The sequence below is a fragment of the Lytechinus variegatus genome, chromosome 16 (assembly GCF_018143015.1).
Source record: "Lytechinus variegatus isolate NC3 chromosome 16, Lvar_3.0, whole genome shotgun sequence".
Taxonomy (NCBI): Eukaryota; Metazoa; Echinodermata; class Echinoidea; order Temnopleuroida; family Toxopneustidae; genus Lytechinus; species Lytechinus variegatus.
The window spans coordinates 20,103,216-20,125,722 of record NC_054755.1 but is presented as its reverse complement, the minus strand read 5'-3'; the positions used below and the strand labels follow the sequence as shown (position 1 = coordinate 20,125,722).

Here is a 22,507-nt window from a genome sequence, read left to right as displayed (position 1 = left end):
CATTTTCATGACATGATTTGCTTCATTAGTCATAACAAATATTCAAATAGCTGAGATGGGCTAAAAATAATATATTAAGAGCAAGAGGCAATACAGTCAAGAAATAACGAGAAAGCAATACGATGGTTGTCATGGAAATTGATGAATGAATGAATACAACACCACACATTAACTGTTTCTTAGAATTATGATTAAAACTATTGAGTTAGTGAAATCTTCTAAACAAGTCCTTTCATTTGGATTTTATAAAAACATTGCATTAACAACAGTCCAGAGTTAACCATCTTAATTCTTAATCTTAATGGGCTACTGAACAGTTCTCTGCGAGAGAGGGGACCTGAAACAACTCCCTATTTGAATCAGTGGTTTTAAATACTGGTTTATGCAGATTTCAAAAATTAATTACGCTTAATTGAGTGTATATTGAGATAGTTTCCAATTAATGCACACTGCGCGAAATTCATGCTTGTAATTAACATTACAGCATTAAGAAGCCAACTGCGTGAATTAATGATTCCACTGTAAAATAATACTCATACATTAAGAGCTGACTCCTTAATACTGTACCCATAGTAACAAGCATGAATTTGGCAAGCTCTGATAAGAGCATGCACTCATTAATGAACATTTTCTGCACATGCCTGATGAGCAAGCATCATCAGAGAGTTTCTGCAAGCACTACGTAGACGCTTTCTGGAACGTAGAGAGTATATTTTCAAAAGCAGTGTCATCCTCGACTATAGACAAACAACATGTGTGCAATTTTTTGTCAGAGCTCTCTAAATCTTAGGATGATCTCCGGGGGGGGGGGGGGGGCACTCAGTATATAATGCATAGTAGGTGTGTGCCGCAGAGGGGATCCCCATTTTCACACTCAAATTTCCGTTCCAAGGCATAGAATTTTTGCCTTGTTGAGAAAAAGAACAAAGAAAGCCGCTCCAAGGCATAGCATTTTCTTCTTATCGAGAAAAAAGAAGAGAAATCTGCTCCAAAGCTTCACATATTTTTCGTTACGCCGCTCCGATCGCATTGAATGAGATGCAATTTTGGTGAAAAGCGGCCGCAGAGCTCCCCCGGCAGAGGTCGCGCTAGCTGCATCATGCACGCATGACCGTTCCATTGGGATGCATACGCACTCACACGCTGGCGATCCGTTCCGAGGACCCCCGTTTTCACAAACTTTTGTTGTTCCGAAGCCCGTTCCGAGGACCCTCCTTTTTACAATAAACCCGCTCCAAGGCCCCCGTTTTTTGTCTCGCCCGCGGCACACCCCCACCACTTTTTTGGTCGAGTGCCCCCCCCCCCCCCCCCGGGATGATCTGCAGTCCCGGTTCACCATTAATCTGTCGATTGTGATTTGATGGAAATTTTCATCGTATTGTGAATCTACCGAATTGCAAAACTCACTTTTAGCGGATTAAATATGCAGAAATCATGGTTTGTAAGATGAAAAAGAGGTCTAACGCCATAATCTTCTGTAGGGTCAATCGTATCTTCTGGGGCTCATCTTACAAAGAGTTGCAATTGATCCAATCAATCGCAACTATGGAAAGCCAGCAATGTCAACATCCATTATCCATGATTATTCACAATATTTTCTAACTATGATGTATAATCATGCGTTCATCCATACAGTGTGTTTCTCTTTGTTTACAAAGGACATTGTTCAAAATTTTGGCAGAAAAAATATGACACTGATGGATTTCCCTAGAGTTACAATCAATTGTCTCTTAGTAAGATGGAGCCCTGGGCCCTGTTGTACAAAGAGTTACGATTGACGGCCAGCAACGTCAACATCTCTTAAGCATGTTTGTTCAAAATATTTTGTAGCTGTGATGAATATATTCATGCATTCATTGTTTTCTTGAAAATTTACTGCGCTTCTCTTTGCATAAAAAGGACATTGTGCAATTTTTCGTAGAAGAAATTATGACACTAATGGATTTCCATAGAGTTATGATTGATTGGATCAATTGTAAGTCTTTGTAAGATGGAGCCCTGGAAGGCCTTTGTACATCCTCCACCATCCTTTGTCATCTTCAATCCAATAGGAGTTCTATGACTTTCTCCACATCATTGTCTGTCAAGCTAAGCAGTTCCTGAAGCTTGGAAGGCTTCTTGTTTGGAAACATCTCCAGTAGCCTTTGAAGCTCTGGACTTTGCGAAACTGATGTTTGACCTACATGTAATATGACACATCAAAGCATTATTATTACATGGTACAATCTGTGTACCGATATGCCATATTGGAACTTCTAACTGTCTCGTGTGCATGTCACTGAGTTGTCCATATCACTGTTTTGTGAAAAATAAGCGAAACTTCAAGTGTCATAACTTTCTTATTTTACATCCAATTATCATGAAATTTTCAGCATTATGCTAGTCTGATTTTTTCCTATAATTTATTCAGATCAACAATTTTCAGGGGTGGACTTGACCTTTAACTATAAGCTGTTTGTGTTACTTACTCTGTTCTAGTTTTGCTCCTGTCTCTAGCTTTCTCAGGAATGTTTCATTAATTCTATTTCAAAAACAAAGAGAGAGAAAATAAAAGCTCTATAATATCTGGTTTAGAAAATACTAATCATAGGATTGATTTTCCATGGTGGCATTGTGGTCTAGCGGTACGACTCGGGTCTTTAAATCAGGTGGACGTGGGTTCGAATCCCGGCCATGGCGTGTTTTCCTTCAGCAAGAAATTCACCTACATAATTGTGCTGCACTTGACCAAGGAGAGGTGAATGGGTACCTGGGGGCTGTTGCATAAATCTGCTCGTAAGTTAAGAGTGACTTTAAGAATGACTGGTGAACCTTTCTTATGTGCTAAACCATCGCCATTGGTGTTCTACCACAAGAAGAAAGGATCACCAGCAGTAGAGGACCGTGACTCGGAGGAGACAAAGCATTGGGGGAGCACTGCATTGTCTGTGAACAATGCTGTGCCCCCCCCCCCCCAATGCTTTGTCTCCTCCGGGTCACGGTCCGCCACTGATCACCAGTTGCTCTTAAAGGAGAATGAAACCATTGGAACAAGATAGCTTGTGTGAAAACAGAAAAATCAAAGAAACAGATCAACAAAAGTTTGAGAAAAATCAGACAAATAATGAGAAAGTTATGAGCATTTGAATATTGCGATCACTATTGCTATGGAGATAGCAAATTGGCAATGCGACAAAGATGTGTGATGTCACTTGTGAACAACTCTCCCCATTACTTTAGTATATATTTCACTTGAATTGCCTCTTTTATCACATCTATCCCTAGATCATGTGTTCTTTCTACATGAGGGCATGTAATACATATTTTTTAAGAATACATCATGGATAAAGAGTTTGTATCATTATAAGAAAAAGCAAAAAGAGACATTTTGAGGGTATTTTATAGTCCACCAAAGGGAAAGTTGTTCATCAGTGACATCACACATCCTTGTCGCATTGCCAATGGGAGGATCTCCATAGCATTAGTGATTGCAATATTCAAATGCTCATAACTTTCTCACTATTTGTCCGATTTTTCTCAAACTTTCTTTATTCTTATTCTTTGATTTTTCTGTTTCTACACAAGCCTAATTGTTCCAAAGGTTTCATTCCCCTTTAACTTACAAACAGCTCTATGAAACACCCAACCGGTAGGATTTATTCCTTGAATGCTGTAGCGCCTATATGGCGGCTCAGCTACAGCCGGGGTAATAATATGATACCAAGTATGAAGTGCAGTAGAGTATATGCAATTATAGTAGCTGCACTATATAAATGGAATATATTATCATCATTATTCAAGTGATGTATACACAAACACTTAATCACCAGGCTAGCGGAAGGCATTGAGGTTCACACGAACATCAATCCTCCTTATTGCATGTACATGAAGGTGATACTCAGCGATATCAAGTATCCCACGTAATCTGTTGGGACATGCATTTCCGGTAACAGTTAGCACAGCAGCTGATCAACTCTACCATTTACAGCTAGCTACAGCAGCTGATTGCGAAGGTGTGAATTTCATTGTTTGTTTTGCAGAGCTATCAGCCTGAAGAAGAACATTTCAGTATATTTAAAGCTGAAAATCAGTATTTTGGTGAGGAAATCAGTATTTCCGACGAAACACCATAGGACAACACATAAAACTGAAACTTTAGAAATCAGTATTTTGCATGAAACCATCAGTATTCCTCTCATTTTTCAGTACTTAATACGGAAAATCAGTACTACTTGGCAGCTCTGGTTTTGATAGCTCTACCAAGTTTTTGAATTTGTTTGCACAATCATGAATTGATTCAATGGTTGACAGTTGGACAACCAAAAGGATTTATGAACAAGTGTTTTTTTTCCCTAATGCTGGGAAACGACGATCAGCAACAGGAGGGGGGGGGGATAAAGATATAGAAAAAGAGCAAAAGAGAAAAAGAAGGGGAATGGAGAATTGAAATACAGTCCGACCTCTGTTATCCGGCCTCCCCTTATCCGGATCTCTCTATTATCCGGACGCACACTTGCCAAGATTTTTTTTTCCTTTTAATCTAGTACCGGTACGTTAGGAAATAAGATTTCAATCTAAACTCAATCCTATACGTAAACTCACTTTGATTACATATATTTCCCAACATAGTCACCCTACACCAAACATATTTTTCATGAAAATATCTCACCCAAATCACCAAAAGAACTTTAGGAATGATTTCCAGTAAATCAGGGCATAGTGCAAACATTTCATCACGTTTCTCTTTTTGCTTCGCGGGAAAAACACTTGTCTTGCTAGCTGACTTTAGGCCTCAATACGGACAGCGCCATCTATCATGTTTGAGCCTACAGTCAGTTTAACAATGGCTGACATTGCGAAGCTGCGATACCCGCCTCGATGATCTAATTTTAACACTTGGTTTCATCAAGTTATTCTCTTTTTTTTCGAGGTATACCTCGGTCATTTTAGCAGGTAAATTATCCAAGAGTTTTGGCCATCGATCGATTTCATTTCCATTAAAACACTGTCTATAATTTGCACTGACTCTGCAGTGAATGCAGACAGTGAATAATTGTCTTTACCGCACACCCACTATAGTGTAGCTACCGCCGGTGGCCTGGGGAGGCAGCCGGTAGCGCAGCTGCGTGTATTTAATATTGGGTCTCCCAGATCCGGATAAATCCCTTATCCGGATTGGTGCTGGTCCCAACGTGTCCGGATAAGAGAGGTCGGACTGTAATCTAATCCAATAGTCACTTTATAATGTGCGTTTTCCTATTGGTTACAAAGCAATGTGCATCACCACTCCATATTTGGGCCTCTAAAACAGTAATTCAACACTTCAAATCAGCTTATTCCATGCAATAACAATAATACTAATATCCAGTAGGGACAGTGATTTTCCGTTCCAAAAAATTGCCTTTTCCGTTTCAGAAAATCTCAAATTCCGTTTCAGCATGTCAGAAAACGGAAATTCCGTTTCCCCATAGACTTTGTACACACGGAAAAGTGACAATTCCGTTTCCACATTGAATAGCAAAATTACACGTACCGTACACTCGCACTGGTCAAAATTGTATCTGCTACTGTACCAACAACACAATAGAATCCGTTCTAATCGGATCTATGTGGGTATATATGATATTTTTACAAAGAAATTTAGCATGCATACATCCTCACCTTTCACATTATTAGCATTATTTCACGGTGAAATGATATTTCATCGATAATTTTTTGGGGATTTTTGACATCGTTATCATCAGTCAACAGCATTTGCCAATCCGCAATCTTGGATTTTAAGACCACGAAATCGTACTGTTACATCTTCAATTCAAAATTGAGGGAAAATATGTTTTCCGTGATTTTCCGTTTGAAATGCCACTTTCCGTTTCAAAAGGCCCTTTCCGTGAATTCCGTCCGTTTTCCACGATCGCGGAAAATCACTGTCCCTAAGCCAGTTTTTATAAAGCGCTTTTCCAAGAACGGCTCAAAGTGCTTTACGGCATATCATTACCCCGGTCATTAGATTAATATCAATCCCGCACAAAAAGTGCACAATTTCCACTCCCTAGGGAGCATTCCTTGCATTCTTCTCAGCCTCACAATGGCGCTGACAAAGTCAAACGCACAATAACACACTGCAGACTTGCATCCTAAAGCGTACCCATTTCGCACCTGGGTCGAGAGTGGCAAAGTGTGGATTAATGCCTTGCCAAAGGACGCTAGTCCGCGGTGGGATTCGAACACACGACCTTCTGTTTACAAGGCTAGAGTCAGAACCACTACACCACAGCTCTTCCACAGCATAGATGGGATCTAATGGTTCTCTTGAATGGTCAATGGAGGCGGCAAAAGAGAAGAGAATAATGTGAATCTGCACCCACCTGGAATGGTCATCTTTCAAGACCCTTTCTTCTCTCTCCTTTCTCCTGCGTTCATTTTCTTCGGCCTGAAAAAAAATCATAAAATCACCCTCCAGAATTAACTGGTCAAATGCAACCAAATTCAAGTTGATTCTCTCTATTATGCAATGCTGAATATGGATTATATTTATAATTATATTTACAATACAAAGTCCTAGGCTATGAAGAGTTTCCTTGCAAAACATAGAAGTACATACAACATATACACGGTAGATTAAAAGAGATGATTTCAAATTCCATTTCAGAAATACACTAATTTCTCTGAAAATCATGAGTAGCGGAGAATAATTTACATCTCAATTTCTAGCATTTCTGCCCCTGGGGCCCGTTGCAGAAAGAGTTGCAATCAATTGCAACTCTAAAAATCATGCGCAACTTGATTTTCAACCAATCAACAGTGCGCATTTGGGACTTGCGATTGATTTTTTGATTTGCGTTTAAACGCAACTCTTTCTGCAACGGGCCCCAGGGGCTGTAAAAGAAATTCTTTCTGCTATGTTCTACACAGTCCTAAGTAAGAAACTATTACAAAAAAGAAATTTTGTTAATTGCATTTTAATTTTTTTTTTGATGTGAATGATAAAATGATACTGGAAAATCATTCCCTGGGTGGAAACAGACCATTTAATTGTATTCAAAGGTTTAAGTTACAAGATTTGAAATTGTTTTGATTCAGTTTGCTATGAAAAACTAGAAGTCAGTTTTAAGCTGTCACCATTACCAATCCTTACCGTTTTACGAGCTCTGGCTTTCTTCTCTTCATATTCCTTCCTTTCTCTTTCCCTCTTTTCTTCATCTCGTTGTTCTTTCTTTAGCTGTTTGGAGAATAAAAAATGGGACATAAATATTAATACTTCAGGTTGGGAAAAGTTCAGAGCTGCCAACCTGAACAAGAACATTTCAGTATTTTTAAAGCTGAAATTCAGTATTTTGGCGAGGAAATCAGTATTTTCAAAGAAATACCATAGGACAACACATAAAACTGAAACTTGAGAAATCAGTATTTTTCCATGAAACCATCAGTACTCTTCTCATTTTTCAGTACTAAATACTGAAAATCCCTACTACTTGGCAGCTCTGAAAGTTCATTGTCGGTTTGTGATGATACATGATATGTGTGACCTACTACCCCCAAAGCCAACAATGATTAAGTCACCTAAAATGAATGTTGAAGTTTAATTGAGCTTGATAAAGCACAACCTAAGGCTAAGCTTTAAAATGATGTACTTCATGGAATATAAAGGGTTACACAGGCCTAATTACTACTGGCAGGCAAAATATATTCATTCGAGCCTACCCATTCAAAATCTTTAAATTTGATATTGCTGATTGACAAAAGTGAATGAGTATGATGGACATCTATTTAAACACTGATTTTATTTTTGGTAACTACTGAACTTCCTTTTCCCAAATTGGGAAGATACAATGTAGGGGAGACTGGGGTTAGTTGGAACATGGGGTAAGTTGAAACATTGTTATTTTCTTTAAAGCCTGTAAAATAAACTTATGCAATTCTGTCCTCAATTAATTGCTATCAATGATACAACAGTGTTGAATTATTATTGCAATAAATTGAGGGCAGTATTGCATAAATTTATTGTACAGGCTTTAAAGAAAATTACAATGTTTCAACTTACCCCATGTTCCAACTAACCCTGGTCTCCCCTATATCACCAGTTTGAAACAAAATTTGACTGGCGGAAGAATAAGGGCCCTTTTACTGTCTCAGATGCTGAATTTGATCCTGTCAAGCGTAGGTATTTCAGGTATTTTAGCTTTTTGAGGCAGCTAGAATAATAACATTTCATCTGGTTGCTCAATGATGGAAAATCTAAGCTTCAATGAAATACAGCCATAAGTCTTCATCTTCAAAACTGCAAGAAGTTGGGTTTGTTTTGGTGCTATAAAATATGATAATTATATTTCTATCACTACTGAGCTGTAGAAATTTCAAATCACAAAAAATATCTCAGCCTTTGAAAGTTGAATCCCCCTAATCTTAATTTTCTGTTGTTTCCCTTCTTCTATTATGTATCCATTGTCAACAGGTACAAATGAATGCCATATACTTGACCAGAACTTGATGCATTGCACAGCCTTCCTATTTAAAAGCCATCGTGGGAGTGCTTCGTAAAAGGACTTGTCGGACATTTGATCCAACACGTCATGCTTTATTCCACAGTTACCATAGTAACAGCACTGAGTTCAATTATATAAATAAATTCTTACAATTTGTTCATATTTCTTGTTTCGGTGTTGCCTTTCCATTGCCAATCTTGCTTCCTCTAGGCTTTTACTTCCTCCTGAAATGAGGAATTTGCAGAGAAAAAAAAACCTGGTTGACAAAAACGTCACTTTATTGAATTCATTTAGGGGTAGACACTGGAAACGGTATCAAAGAAAAAGGTCATCAAAACGTTCCAAATATCAAGTCAATATGAATAAATACACTACTGAAAAAGTCATCACATTCCAAGGTATACAAGTAAGAAAAATATTGATTTTTGTAGTTTTCTTTAAAAAGATTTAAGCATGGAATAGGTAGTATGCAACTTTAAAAAGTCTACAGGCAACAGTGATGTCTCAAACTCACTTTATAAAGAAAATTACAAACCCTTCAATTTTCATAGATTTGATAAAAATTTAGCCATTGTATTCTAGACAGTTACAACAACAATTTCATAAGTTGCAAACAGATTTGAAAGCTATATAATAATCCACTTTTTTTTCAAAACCATCATCAAAACTACTAAAACTAGAAATAGTCAAGGAATATTTATACTTGCAATGCAAATTAGTGAATGAGAAGCTTTTAATCTTCCTTAATATGAGACATACGGGGCATTGCAAGAAACTTGCAATCAAGTCTATTTTCAGTCCCTAAATCAATCATATGTCTTGTAATCAATTGTAAATTCATGATTGATTAGTAATCTGCTTCTTTAAACAAGTTTGCTACAGCTAAAATTGGTCTATCGATTGTAAAATTGCAACAGAAAATTTGCCTCTGATTGCAAATATTTTCTTGCAACACCCCCATAGACCCCGTTCTCATTACTGTCAAAAACTAGTTTAATGGAAACTAGTTTAGTGTTAAATACCGGTAGTCTAACATACAATGAGAAGGGTCAAGGCAGTCTCAGAAGCAATCTTCTGAATCAGTTCTCCATGAAGAGATCTTCCCACATTTCGAGTGCGCTACTCAACACACATTATGTAGAATGTCTATGCTACGATTTTGAATTTTCCACATAACACATCCCCCCACTGACAGCGTTCCCCTAGCAACAAGACCACTTAACGTGCAGTGGCCTTGATCTTGAAAACCACTTTTGGCTGATCAAATGGGAATACTATCATCTAATCTTCTAAACTGGTTTCCTGAGCCAGTTTCCAGTAATCTAGTTTTAGAACTTGCATGTATGATATAATTCCAAGGTAAATTCCAAGGTAACGAGAACAGGGCCACACACGTACCTGTACTCTGAGCTTCTCCTGATACATAGGCTGGTTTCTTGGAAGCCCTGTAATCTTCTAGTGCCTTTAATTCTTGCGAAGATTCTGGTGTACAAAATCACAAAATATAAATCAATGAGTCCAGGGTCCCGCTTAGTAATATGCTCAAATTCTAGAACACGTAGAGAGATAAAAATAAATGAAAATCAACAACAAAAAACAACCAAAAGTAATGGAGGGGGGGGGGGTTGACGGATAAATAATTGAGAGTATAAGAAAGAATAGGAAAACATGATTATTTGCAATCATCAGTACAATCCAGCATTGTAACTAATCATTGTAACTCTCTAAGAGCTTATGTTTGAAAGAATTGAGAGAGGGGCTATCAACCAGTTCATTATTTAGGCAATTATAGAATTTGGGTCCTGTAGTAGTAAATGTGTTATTAGCAAAAAGGGTTCGAGTTTGTGGGAAGTGGTAATGGTTAGCTTGTCTAGTTGAATGGGAGTGTTAAATGACATTGCATTTAATAAATAAGCACAAAAACATCTGGTAAATAAGTTCAAATATGAATATACCTCGGTTGTATAAATATAAATCAGATATTTTCAAAATTTTGCAATTATAGAAAAGGTGATTTGTATGAGCACAAAATCTAGCATTATTGATTATGCTTATAACATGCTTTTGGATAATGTTAATTTTGTCCATAAGGGTTTTGGAGCTTTTACCCCACCCCCACCACACTATGCCCATATCTCTACCTTCAGTCCATAACAAGAAAACATAAATGTCATTTATAAAAAAAAAAAGAACGAATATGCCTTTCACACCTACATGTATTGTCATTCGCATGAATTTGCATAAATTTTAAATTTGTAATCCTAATCTCAAATATCTAAAGGTCAAGTCCACCCCAGAAAATTGTTGATTTCAATGGATAGAGAAAAATCAAATGAATATAACACTGAAGATTTCATCAAAATCAGATGTAAAATAAGAAAGTTATGACATTTAACTTTGCTTACTTTTCACAAAGCAGTTATATGCACAACTCATTGATGTGCACATGAGAGAGTTAATGATGTCACTCACTCACTATTTCTTTTGTTTTTTATTGTTTGAATTATACATTATTTCAATTTTGACAGATTTGACAATTGGGACCAACTTGATTTAACCACAAACTGTGAAGATAATGATAATTGATCATGTTCAGGGAGGAATAAAATTTTGATCCACATGACGAGGAGAAAATTAGAATTTTTCATATTTCATATAACGAAATACAAAAGAAATAGTGAGTGACGTCATCTGTCTGCTCATTTGCATACCGACCAGGATGTGCATATAACTGTTTTGTGAAATTAAGCAAAACTTTAAAAAGTCATAACTTTCTTATTTCACAATCGATTTTGATGAAATTTTCAGTGTTGTATTTGTTGAATTTTTCTCCTTTTATTAAAACCAAGTTTTTATTGGGGTGGACTTGTCCTTTATTATTAATGTATAGGCAGTTAAATACAGGTATTTCCTGTTTCTACATCACGATTTCCTCTTTTTTCCCTCATCATTATTTTGAACATACTATCTCTCCATATTTCTCCATTCCCACTTTCTCTCTCTCCCCTCCCCCTCTAACACATCTACCTCTCCCTCAGTCCCCTTCTCCCTTCCCTTTTTTCCCCTCCTCCAATCTCCCTCTTGCAAACTGCACCCCCTCTACCCTTCTTTATTCCTTGTAATAACTGCAAATATGGAACCAATCAATACTCACTGGTCAGCATCTGCTGCCTCTTGCTAGAATTTGGTGGAATTACACGGTAACTTGATGCAGTGCTATATAGATGGTAGAACCCAATAAGAAAGCAGTTTAAAGTCTGAAAAGTATTACGCAACAAACTAAATAAAATTAATTCTTCATGTGACAAGCTTGGGGATAGAGTATTTTGAAATGTTTATCACTTGTCGAGGAGCCATTACTTCAAGCATAGTAGAACAATAATCCTTTTTACATGTATGCACTTGTTCACTGCTACCATCCTGCCTGTGGAGAATCTACAGGTAGGACTATGGTATGCCAATGCTGTATAGAGCACACACTTTAAAAAATCATTAAAATATCACTTTTGTGACCAAAATTACTAATTTCCATACAGTTGCAATTTATTTATCATTAGTAATGTGGGAATAATTTTTGTATTCACCAGAGTGCTCAAAAACTTGAATTTTGGGCATATTTTTGTGTACGCCCTCTATTGGTTGAAAGTAATATGGCAAGAAAATTTTCATTTTTTTATCTCTATTTTTAATTAAGAATAAATGATACAAAGAATCAAATTTAAATAAGAGCCAAGCAGTATGAATTAACAGGTCTTATGGAAGCTGTCAGTGTAAAAAATCAGGCATTTGCCCCAAAGAAAAAGAGAAAATAAGCCAAACATTGCTACCCTTATTTTGTCACACATGGAGATATAACTGAGAACAAGGTTATATTATAACCTTGTTCATTGAATGAGTGCATGTATGTGACTTTGACAAATTGGTCTATTTGTTTTGTTATCTATGTTATATTTTGATTTGGAAATTAAAAACAAATCATAATATATGCTAATTCAATGTAGAAATGAGAAGGAAGAAATGCAGCAGATATAACATTTTATTTTTGATGCAAAAATTAATTTGAAAACTTGGCAGGGCTGTTCATCCCCTATGCCGCTTATGCTTGTATTTGTGATTGGCTGCTCAGCACTGGCTATAAAATGTGATAATTGCTTTACTGGCCAAGTTGTCACTGTTGGAATGAAACTCTTTATGAAACAGCCCCAGGATGTACACATGATGGCCTGAAAATCAAAACATTAATAATAATTAATAATAATAAATATCAATAATAATAGCCAATTTTTATAAAGTGCTTTTCCCAGAATGGCTCATTACAGATTATTACCCAGGTCATTGGATTCATTTCGATCCCGCACCAAAAGTGCACAATTTCCCCTGCCTGGGGAGCATTCCTTGCATTCATCATCCCATTACCTTTCCGTCTGAGGCTGTGGTTGCTGGGAGCTCCCCTGAGATGATGACGTTCCAGGGGCCTGCTGTTGATGCCCGTCGTCATCCGCACGCGCACCTGAACGAGCTTGGCCAACTTGCCCAGAGTTAGGGGAGTACAAACCACTGCTGGATGTGTATCTGCCGTTGTTGTATGCCATTGTTCCAACACTAGATGAACCCCTATCTTTCAATCCTCTTCCTCTCACCGACGTTGATCTATTTTTATTGCTTGTCCCTGTTTTCAAATTGATTGAATTTGTTGAAGTCCTACTCACATCACTCGGTAATTGATTTGATTTTGAGGTAGGCCTAGTTTTGTTCTGGTGTGTACTTCTACTAGATCTAGTACTATTAGGTACAAGAGTTGAAATTGAAGATGGTAGCAATGGTTTGTCTAGCATTTGTCCATGAAATTGATGAGACTTAATGTTAAAGTTTTGCGAATCAGAAATACAACCTAATTTTCTTCCGCCAGTTCTTGCTTGTGGTAAAATGTACCACAGTCTGGGGCATGCGCGACTGCTCCCTACATATAGTACTGTGGGATGGGTTGGAGCATAGATGATTCATGTACTAAAAGAGGCTGTGTGCACACAACAATAGACCCCAAGCCATGTGCATTCATCCATGCTTGGGTGCACAACTCAGCAGAGCTGCATTGTCAGGCCAGCCAAGAGATCTTATGATCACTTGAAGAGTCGACATAGCGAGACGAGGACGTCTGTGAACACAACACAACAACCTTTGCTTCGCCCTTTCGCTCTTCGAGGTTTATCGAAAAGCTATATCTACAATCTACATATACACCAGGAATACATCACATCCCAGTAATATCACCACAGCAATTGTCTACTAGTTTCTTTGGCCTGCTTTTTGGTTCTACCTACATTATTATTTTCACACCGTGCCCTGCACCATCACTTTCTTGGTAAGTATCACTGATACTTCCCTTCTGATAACCCCCTTTCCTTCCTTCACAACAGGTGAATCCATACCCATCATTCCTTTTCATTAATTACCACAATGGCGCTTGCGAATCTTACTTTGCGCGAATTGGCATCCCATTAGATTTCAGTTCGTTCTTTTCGTTTATTTTGAGTGTGTTTTGGGAGTGTTCTGCTTCCTTCATAAATTTTTGGAAGGGGGTAGATTGGATAATTTTGAGTGTGCTCAAAAGATCGAAAATATATTGTGCTTTTTATTTGTTATTGCTTGTGATATTAAAGTGATATTCTGATTATTTTTCTGAATGCTTGTGTGTTGCATGGGAGCGAGACTCCAGAAATAAATTTGTATCTTTGACATTTTGCAAAGCATAAGTCAATCCTTGTATTTAATACGCAATTTGTTTTTTGGATTTAAACTTGTACTAATTTTACTGTCCAATTTTAGTGGGATAATTGTATCAAATTCTCCAGATTATCCCAGCTATCAATTTTGTTATATTTCCCACATTGCGCAAAATTGCGAGATTTTGGAACTTTGATTTTCTAGTCTCTTTCTCATGTTTTGTTTGTCTAATTTTTGAGTGATTCTGAGTGCTGAATTTTCATGCTCTTTGCTGTGTTGTGTTTGTAAATTTTTGGCTAGGGCGTGGCTCAGTTTAATAGTGAATGAAACAAGCTGAATTGTGCTTGTCTTCTTTCACAAGTTGAGCTGAGGATTTATTTGATACTGAGTGTTTATGCCTTTGATAACATTACATTTATAGGCACCACACTTTCCAATTTAAAACAATTATTTTGTTTTCTGGATCAAAATAAAATAAGTGGATACTTATTTTCAACTATTTTCCAAGGAAGTTCCTTGTTAAAAAAAAAAGATAGCTTGATTTTAGGAATTGAAATCAGGATATATTTGATATTCTTCGGTATATTGTCTTGCTATGAAATCTCAAGGTGGGATTAGGAATTTTGATTTCTGCTTGGAATTCCACATTATCATCGAATTTGACATTGTTCTGCGCTGAATGCAATTTAGCAGGAAGGTATTTTTAGCCTGGAATTTTATATTCTACTTATATTCCTTCACTGTGATTGGTTTAAATCTTTGAACTAAGCAAATTTGCAAAGAATTTTCTGTTAATAGGTCCAATTGGGTTTCATGTTTTTGAAATATGGTTGTTTGAAATACTTTTGGAAGATACCACATGTTTTCTAGAAGTCAATGGCAGACCTCTTCCACTTGGTTTAATAAAGAAAAAGTTTCTGTTTTAGACAAACCAATTTATGATGGCATTAATGGTAGTTGGAAAGTTTTTCTTCAACAATTTTCTCGGTATGCCGATAAAGCAGGTTGGACCGCCAGGCAGAGAATCAATAATTTGTATTTGTGTTTGCAGGGGCAAGCTGCTGAATTTTGTGCAGCTATATTTGAAAGCAACCCCAGAATTGATTACTTTGATTTAGTTTTGGAATTGGGACATAGGTTTGGAAACGATTCACCTAATACATACCCTCAGAATGTCCAAACTCACCGAGGGCATCCTGCTTTTGTTTATAGCCAATTTTCTTCACATTATTTTCCAAACCCCAGAACACAATGTCCAGTTCAGGCTACCCCTGATATTTTGCGGGATTCTACCCCAAAGTCATGTAACTATAATTCAAGGGACTCTGATGGAGTTGGAAAGTCTCAATGGAAGGCTGAGATGGCCTGTATTAATAACAAGTTAGACAATCTCATTAGTACCCTTGCTTCATGTAAACGTTCAAAATCTAATAATTACCCAAACTGGGAAGGGTTGAAGATAGAGGCCGACCTTCAACCCCAATAACAGGCCAGGGTTCCAAAAAGAAATCAGATCCACCCAAGTCTGGTAGTCTGATCTCTGGCAATGGGGAGGGCTTTGACCCAACAGTTGAAATAAATGTGGCTTTGACCACAGCTCTTGAAACTGAGGGCTCCCAATCCAATGGGGAGGGCTTTGACCCAACAGTTGAAATAAATGTGGCTTTGACCACAGCTTTTGAAACTGAGGGCTCCCAATCTAGTGGGGAGGATTCTGACCCGAAAGTTGAATCAGAAGTGGCTTTGACCACAACTTTTGAAACTGAGGGCTCCCAATCCATACCTGACCAGGGACTGACTTCAACAGTAAGGGGGAAGTTTGATTTCAGTAACAAATTAGATGAAGGTGTTTCCTCATTTTCTAGTAAGGGTCCATCCTTATTTGTTAATACTCTTATTATTTCTGAATCTGCAAAGGAGCAGTGCAAAAATATTATTTCTGATCCTTTATTTTTAAGTCCTAAAGTGGTAGAAAGAGAAGCCACTCCAGCCAAAACAGAGTTGAGAGCTAACACTGTAAATAATAAGGCTGTCAACTCTGATGACATTTCTGATAGTTCAGAAATTACTGTTCAATCCAAGCCGAATTGGCATGATGTAAATATGTGTAAGATTGGGTTGAATTTGTTCGGGTTTAATCCTAACCCACATGCAGTGCACTGGGATAGCGTTGTAGCTTTTCAGCGTCAAAGTCAAGGGTGGAGTGACCCGCTTCTGTATTTTGGTTTTGCGCGAGATCACCGTTGCTATCCTTTTAGGTTGTACGGTACCACCTTGGTACCACCATGGATAGCGTAAATTATTTTTGCCTGCATACTTTCAAGAAATTGTATTTTGGCATTGATGATTTTCCTTTACTATAATTTGAAAATACCTTGTTATTAATTTGCTCAAATTTGACAAGGTATTCACTGAAGAGAATTCTCGTAACATACTTTGTGTATAATTTATTACTCAGAGACAACTTGTCTTGTATTTGATTTTGTTCAATTTTTGATTTGGGATTCTTTGGGAATTTACACCATTGCTTGGTATTCATATTTTGTACCAAAATTGATTTAGATTCAAAAGCATGGTGTTCTAAATATCCAAATTTGAAGATAGTCTTTCATTTGTGATTAGGAATCAAAATCCTACACTCGTCATTTGCACAGGTGTCTCGAACACAATTAACTCAAAGTGTCGAGAACACAACCCCCAAATATCAGTTCCAGGGGAACGAAACCCAAGAAGAACTCTGGGTTCACTTAAACATAAAATAAATAAAAAGGAGGGGGTAGGGAATAATGAAAATTTCATTAAATATTTAGTGATTTTATTTATTTAAAATAAATCATGTCTGTGAACATTGTTACTTTATCCCTTTAAAGTTATATAACTATGTTGAGGAATGCTTTTGAAGTTAAGTTTCTTCTATCCAAGCTTAACATACGCATATAACATACAGCACACCCTTTAGGTTTTATCAAAAGGGGTAAAATGCTTTTGAATTCAAAATGATTCAAAGTTATTTCCATTCATAATGTTTGTAAGCAGATTCCTCAGGTAATTGTGTTCAAGCTTTCATACAAAACTACTCCCCTTTTAATTAAGCAGATGCTTTAGATAATTTCTTTAAGTGCTTTCTATAGAAAGCTATTTCCATTGATCAAGGGTTCTTCAGTCAGTTGGAGGATTTGCAGAAAGCCTCCGAAAATAAGCTATTGATCAATTTCAATCAAATAATACAAATGTATTTCTTTTGTTTAGTTTCTTAAGCAGACCCTCTGAATATTTGAGAGCAGACTTGAGAAACATCCAAATCTATTGTCTTCAACCCTGGTATTTCTTCCATTTAATTGCAGAACATACATAATAGGTTGGAATTGTTGTCTATAGAAAGGTAGGGCAATCTAATTGTTTAAGGGTGACCCCAACTTTTCAGACTAAAGATGAAAGCATTGTAAATGGCTCACCTTTGGAGCAATTCCTCTTCCAGGGCAATGAGTTATGTAATTTGGATTCTTTCTCTTAAGAATCTTCCAGGGCTACTGTAGATACAATAGTTCATAGGAAGCCAAGTCTGTGTGAGTTAATCATAATTGTCCAGACAAGATTGTCTGAATTAATCTTAATTGTTAATCAGGGGTGTTAACAGGGTGTTCCAATTCAGTTGGTTTATTCAGCACATATTTATTTTGAGAGTACTTGCTATTTCCCATGTGCTTGTCCATGGTCAAAATGGTTGCCTTGGAATATTTTTTGTGCTGATGAACTAACAATGTCTTTGTTGAGTAGCTGCAAAATTGACATTTTCTAAAGTCTGACATTTTTACTATCACTAGAATGTCATTAACACCATTGAATACAATTCTTCTTTATCATTGACATAAAGTCACTTAAAATGGGAAATATTATTTATCATTATGCTATGAATCATTAATTAACTTTAAAAGCTGACACTGTTTTAACATTTTTATGTAATTGGAGAAAAGAATTACATGAATGTAAACACTTGTCAATCTATATATCTTTTTGATGAATAGGGATTAATTTGTGGTCTTTTCTTAAATTAGTTAATGAATAGAACTTTACCTTGAGCAAATTAGTTTCCAGTCCATTGTTTCCAAAATGTTTGAGTACTTTACAAATTAGGTGAAAAATATAATGCTACTTAACATTTGGGCGCAATATTCGTGGGATTATTTAATGTAGGTTAGATGTGTGTGAGGTCTTGAATTTTTTGACTTCAGACTTTATCATTTTGCAGGGTTATTCATTTTTAAACTTCACAACAACCAGAATGTGTTTTTCTTTATTCTGGTTATAACCTCCTTGGGAATCTGTTAACTTATAGATTTCTGCAAGGAAGATATAAAAATTGTTAACTAAGCAAATTGATAGAGTTCACTAAGGTTCTCTTTTTACTGGATAGATGACAAATATTAACAGATTCTCCTGAATCTGATTGCTTGTCTCTTGGCAAGGAGGGCGGAGATCTATCAGAGGACTCCAGACCCAATCCTGTCCGAGGACTAGCCCCAGAAATTGGGATTTGTACATTGTATTTATTCAGTAATAATAATCAAGCCCCAAATTCTTACAAGTCTAAGAATTTATCTTTTTGGAAGGGGTTAAAAGTAAAGTCAATTTTATAGAAATGTTGAAAGACCTTTGGGTCAACTATTTTTCTGGCTGCTGCAAGCATGCATTCATATATTCATATGTACATTACAAATTTTAGACATTCCAGTATTCCTCAGATGAGGTTAGCTTGTCAAGTGAAGGGTTCAATCAATTAAAAGGATCCTTTCATAAACTCACATTGATGAGCTACCCCATTAATCGTCTGCTCAAAAAGCTGTAACTTTTTCATAAGAATTATTTTTTCTGGTTTAAGGGAAAATGTACATATCGGCTTCCGTAGACAATTGTTCAGGTGTCGTTCCCTTACAGGAGTAAGATTTCTAGATCTTGACTTGTGGGATGATAGCCACCAACAAAGTCTTCCCAAGCATTTCAATGAATATATGCATTCATGTATTCTCCTTTCCCTTGCGGGCGTAAGGCTTGACCTTCGCTCTTCTGGTAGTCCATTTCCCTTGTGGGCGTAAGGCTTGACCTTAGCTCTTCTGGCAGTCCATTTTGATATTAATATATTTTTGCAAAACTTTAGAAATCCCTCTTGTAGTCTCGGTATTAGCATCAAGTTTATCATGTGGCAGCGTTTGTTTGATTAAAATACTTGTATCCAAAAGTCGCATTGATAAGTCCCCCCTTGACCTTTTACCTGAGAAGTTGGATAGTTGTTTTATTTAAAATAAATTTGGGCATATAAATATACCGACTAAATGGCATGTTCATCCTCTGACCCTTGCGACTCCAGACAGTTTCTTGCAAACCTCTGAGAGCGGCAGTGGATTAACATTTATCGTTCCCTCCTTTCAATGAGGACTGCTTAGATCCACATGTGTACATATGACATATGACCGGACAACGACAGTCCAAAAATAAGGGAAGTAACGATGTTCTAAAGTCGGGGGGAGTGTGGTAAAATGTACCACAGTCTGGGGCATGCGCGACTGCTCCCTACATATAGTACTGTGGGATGGGTTGGAGCATAGAGGATTCATGTACTAAAAGAGGCTGTGTGCACACAACAATAGACCCCAAGCCATGTGCATTCATCCATGCTTGGGTGCACAACTCAGCAAGGCTGCATTGTCAGGCCAGCCAAGAGATCTAATGATCACTTGAAGAGTCGACATAGCGAGACGAGGACGTCTGTGAACACAACACAACAACCTTTGCTTCGCCCTTTCGCTCTTCGAGGTTTATCGAAAAGCTATATCTACAAGCTACATCTACACCAGGAATACATCACATCTCAGTAATATCACCACAGCAATTGTCTACTAGTTTCTTTGGCCTGCTTTTTGGTTCTACCTGCATTATTATTTTCACACCGTGCCCTGCACCATCACTTTCTTGGTAAGTATCACTGATACTTCCCTTCTGATAACCCCCTTTCCTTCCTTCACAACAGGTGAATCCATACCCATCATTCCTTTTCATTAATTACCACATGCTGTTTTATTGCTGCTCTTGTGGGGCCCATGGGGTGATGATGAATCAATATCACTCTGAGTTTTATTTTTTCTTTGTCGATTATTCAAGTCAGAAAGCGTGACAATGGCGGAGCCACTCGAAGTTTCATGAGGTTTGCCGACTGTAGCCACAGCTCCTTGCTGAGCGCCAGATCCTGTCCCAGATCCAGCCTTACGACGATTTCCGGGCTCCTCTCCCGTCGAGTTGCGCTTGCCTCCCCGACCCCGTTGCCGCTGAAATTCCTGAATAGTTGCTGGCGATTTTGTTGACGATAATGTTGAAGTTTTAGCTCTGTTTTTCTCGTCTTTCTCTCGATCTGCTACCCCCTTCCTTTGCCTCGAGTGAGTTAGGGACTTCCCACCCACCGTATACGAAACACTCATGACTGAAGAAATAAAAATATCTTAAAATAGACATTTGGTTTTCCCCAAGATGATATTGATAACAAGTCAAGTGTGTTGTTTACAGTAATACGGTAATCATTAAAGAGAAAATAGCAAAAGGAAAAAGAGTCAACTTATTCATTTTTGGTGGCGTAATGCATAATTTAAGGACGTTCCCCAGTTCAAGTAAAATTCATGTCATTTTCACCAAACATTGCACATAGATACTTTAGCACCTAAATATTACAAATATGCAAAAATTAACGTGTGTCCATGTGTTTGATTTTTTGTTATAAAGCTTCAAAATTCACCCAAATGGACGATTCTTAAGAATTGCGCATTCAAAAGAATTTGACATGTATAGATCGACCTCCCGATCGAGATCACTACAATGAGTTTAAACCCTTTATTGCTCAGTCAACATCCACGACGATTTCATCAAATTTCGAAATATACTCAATTTTATTCTTAAGATGGAGAATCTATTTATTGTTTGCTTTTTAGTCTAACGTAGCACTGTCAGTTCTAAAAAAAAATAGTGCCAGGTAACAAATACCGGCAATCTAAAAATATGAAATCAGTCAATAACAAACATGAGTAGAAAAAATGCTGCTCTTTATTAAAAACCTTTGTCATTAATTTGGTAAACCCTGCAAAGTTCACGTAGAGGAAGGTATACCTGTTAGAGTTACAAACATAAAATATATGGGTTCATGTGCTCATTTTTCAAACTATCGTAATTAGAGCAATTGCACTTTTTACAACATCAAAAACATGATGCTTTGCATGTAGGCCTATGTGAGGAAAAATTCCATTTATTCAAACTCGGGGTCATATTCGTCAAACTTTGCAGCAATGCAGAGTAAAGTATTTTGAAATTGTAGAGGTATTTAAAAAAAAATGGTCCATGGAATTATTCGGAGAAAAAATCAGCTCATATCTATAGCTGATTAATCACTTAGAATACTACATGCGCAGGTCATGATGCACACGGGGAGGGGGGGCAGGGACGTCGATCCATTTTTCAGATTGGGGGGGGGGCAAAATCATGAATCAATTTTCCAAATTAAGGCGCTCGATCACGCAAAAAAAAAACAAAAAACTCACACACACACCTCACCAGCAGATTAATGCGAGCGCGAAGCGCGAGCTGAAAATTTTGATATTTCGATCTGAAAAAATTGAGTTTAATGGACGTTTTTAATAAAGAACAAGATATATATATCCAACAAAAGATTATTGCAAATCGAAGTGGGAGTTCTTTTGAGGTTTAGAACTGAAAACGGGACCATATTCACCTATTTAATCATGGAAAGTATGGGTTTTTGTTACAGAAATGATGCGAGCGCGAAGCGCTAGCTGAAATTTTTCGATATTCCAATCTGAAATGTGGACAATTTGAGCACGATTTTAGACGAAGAACGAGTTGTGTATCTCAATCTCGCTTGCTGATTTCTGTGTAACATTACAATCTTACTTTATTTTTAGCACATGCGGAATTATGGGGGGGGGGCAATGTTTGCCCCCCAATATTTTCATTGGTGGGGCGATCGCCCCCGGCCCCTTCCTCCCCCCCCCATAATCGACGCCTCTGGGGGGGGCACTCGACCAAAAAGTGGTGGGGGTGCATGCCGCGGGCAAGACACGGGGGCCTTGGAGCGGGCTAAAAAGGAGGGTCCTCGGAACGGGTTTCGGAACTACAAAAGTTTGTGAAAACGGGGGTCCTTGGAACGGATCGCCGGCGTGTGAGTGCGTATGCATCCCTATGGAACGGGCATGCGTGTACGATCGGCAGCACAGCCGCCGGGTGCGCTCGATCGCGCAGAGGCGATGGTCGGACAGTGCTCTCTG

At 37.6% G+C, this 22,507-nt stretch overlaps 1 protein-coding gene across 1 annotated transcript; it reads right to left on the bottom strand.

The window, feature by feature from the left end:
• Positions 1-1,920: 1,920 nt before the first annotated feature.
• LOC121430270 (serine/arginine repetitive matrix protein 5-like) lies at positions 1,921-20,737 on the bottom strand. Its single transcript, XM_041627547.1, has 9 exons — positions 20,248-20,737; positions 12,879-13,434; positions 11,617-11,678; positions 9,861-9,944; positions 8,613-8,686; positions 7,115-7,198; positions 6,345-6,409; positions 2,469-2,521; positions 1,921-2,179 (listed from the first exon to the last, which is right to left on the bottom strand). Exons 1-9 carry the CDS (start codon positions 20,654-20,656, stop codon positions 2,040-2,042), a joined length of 1,527 nt encoding a protein of 508 aa, XP_041483481.1. The 5' UTR covers positions 20,657-20,737; the 3' UTR covers positions 1,921-2,039.
• Positions 20,738-22,507: the final 1,770 nt, after the last annotated feature.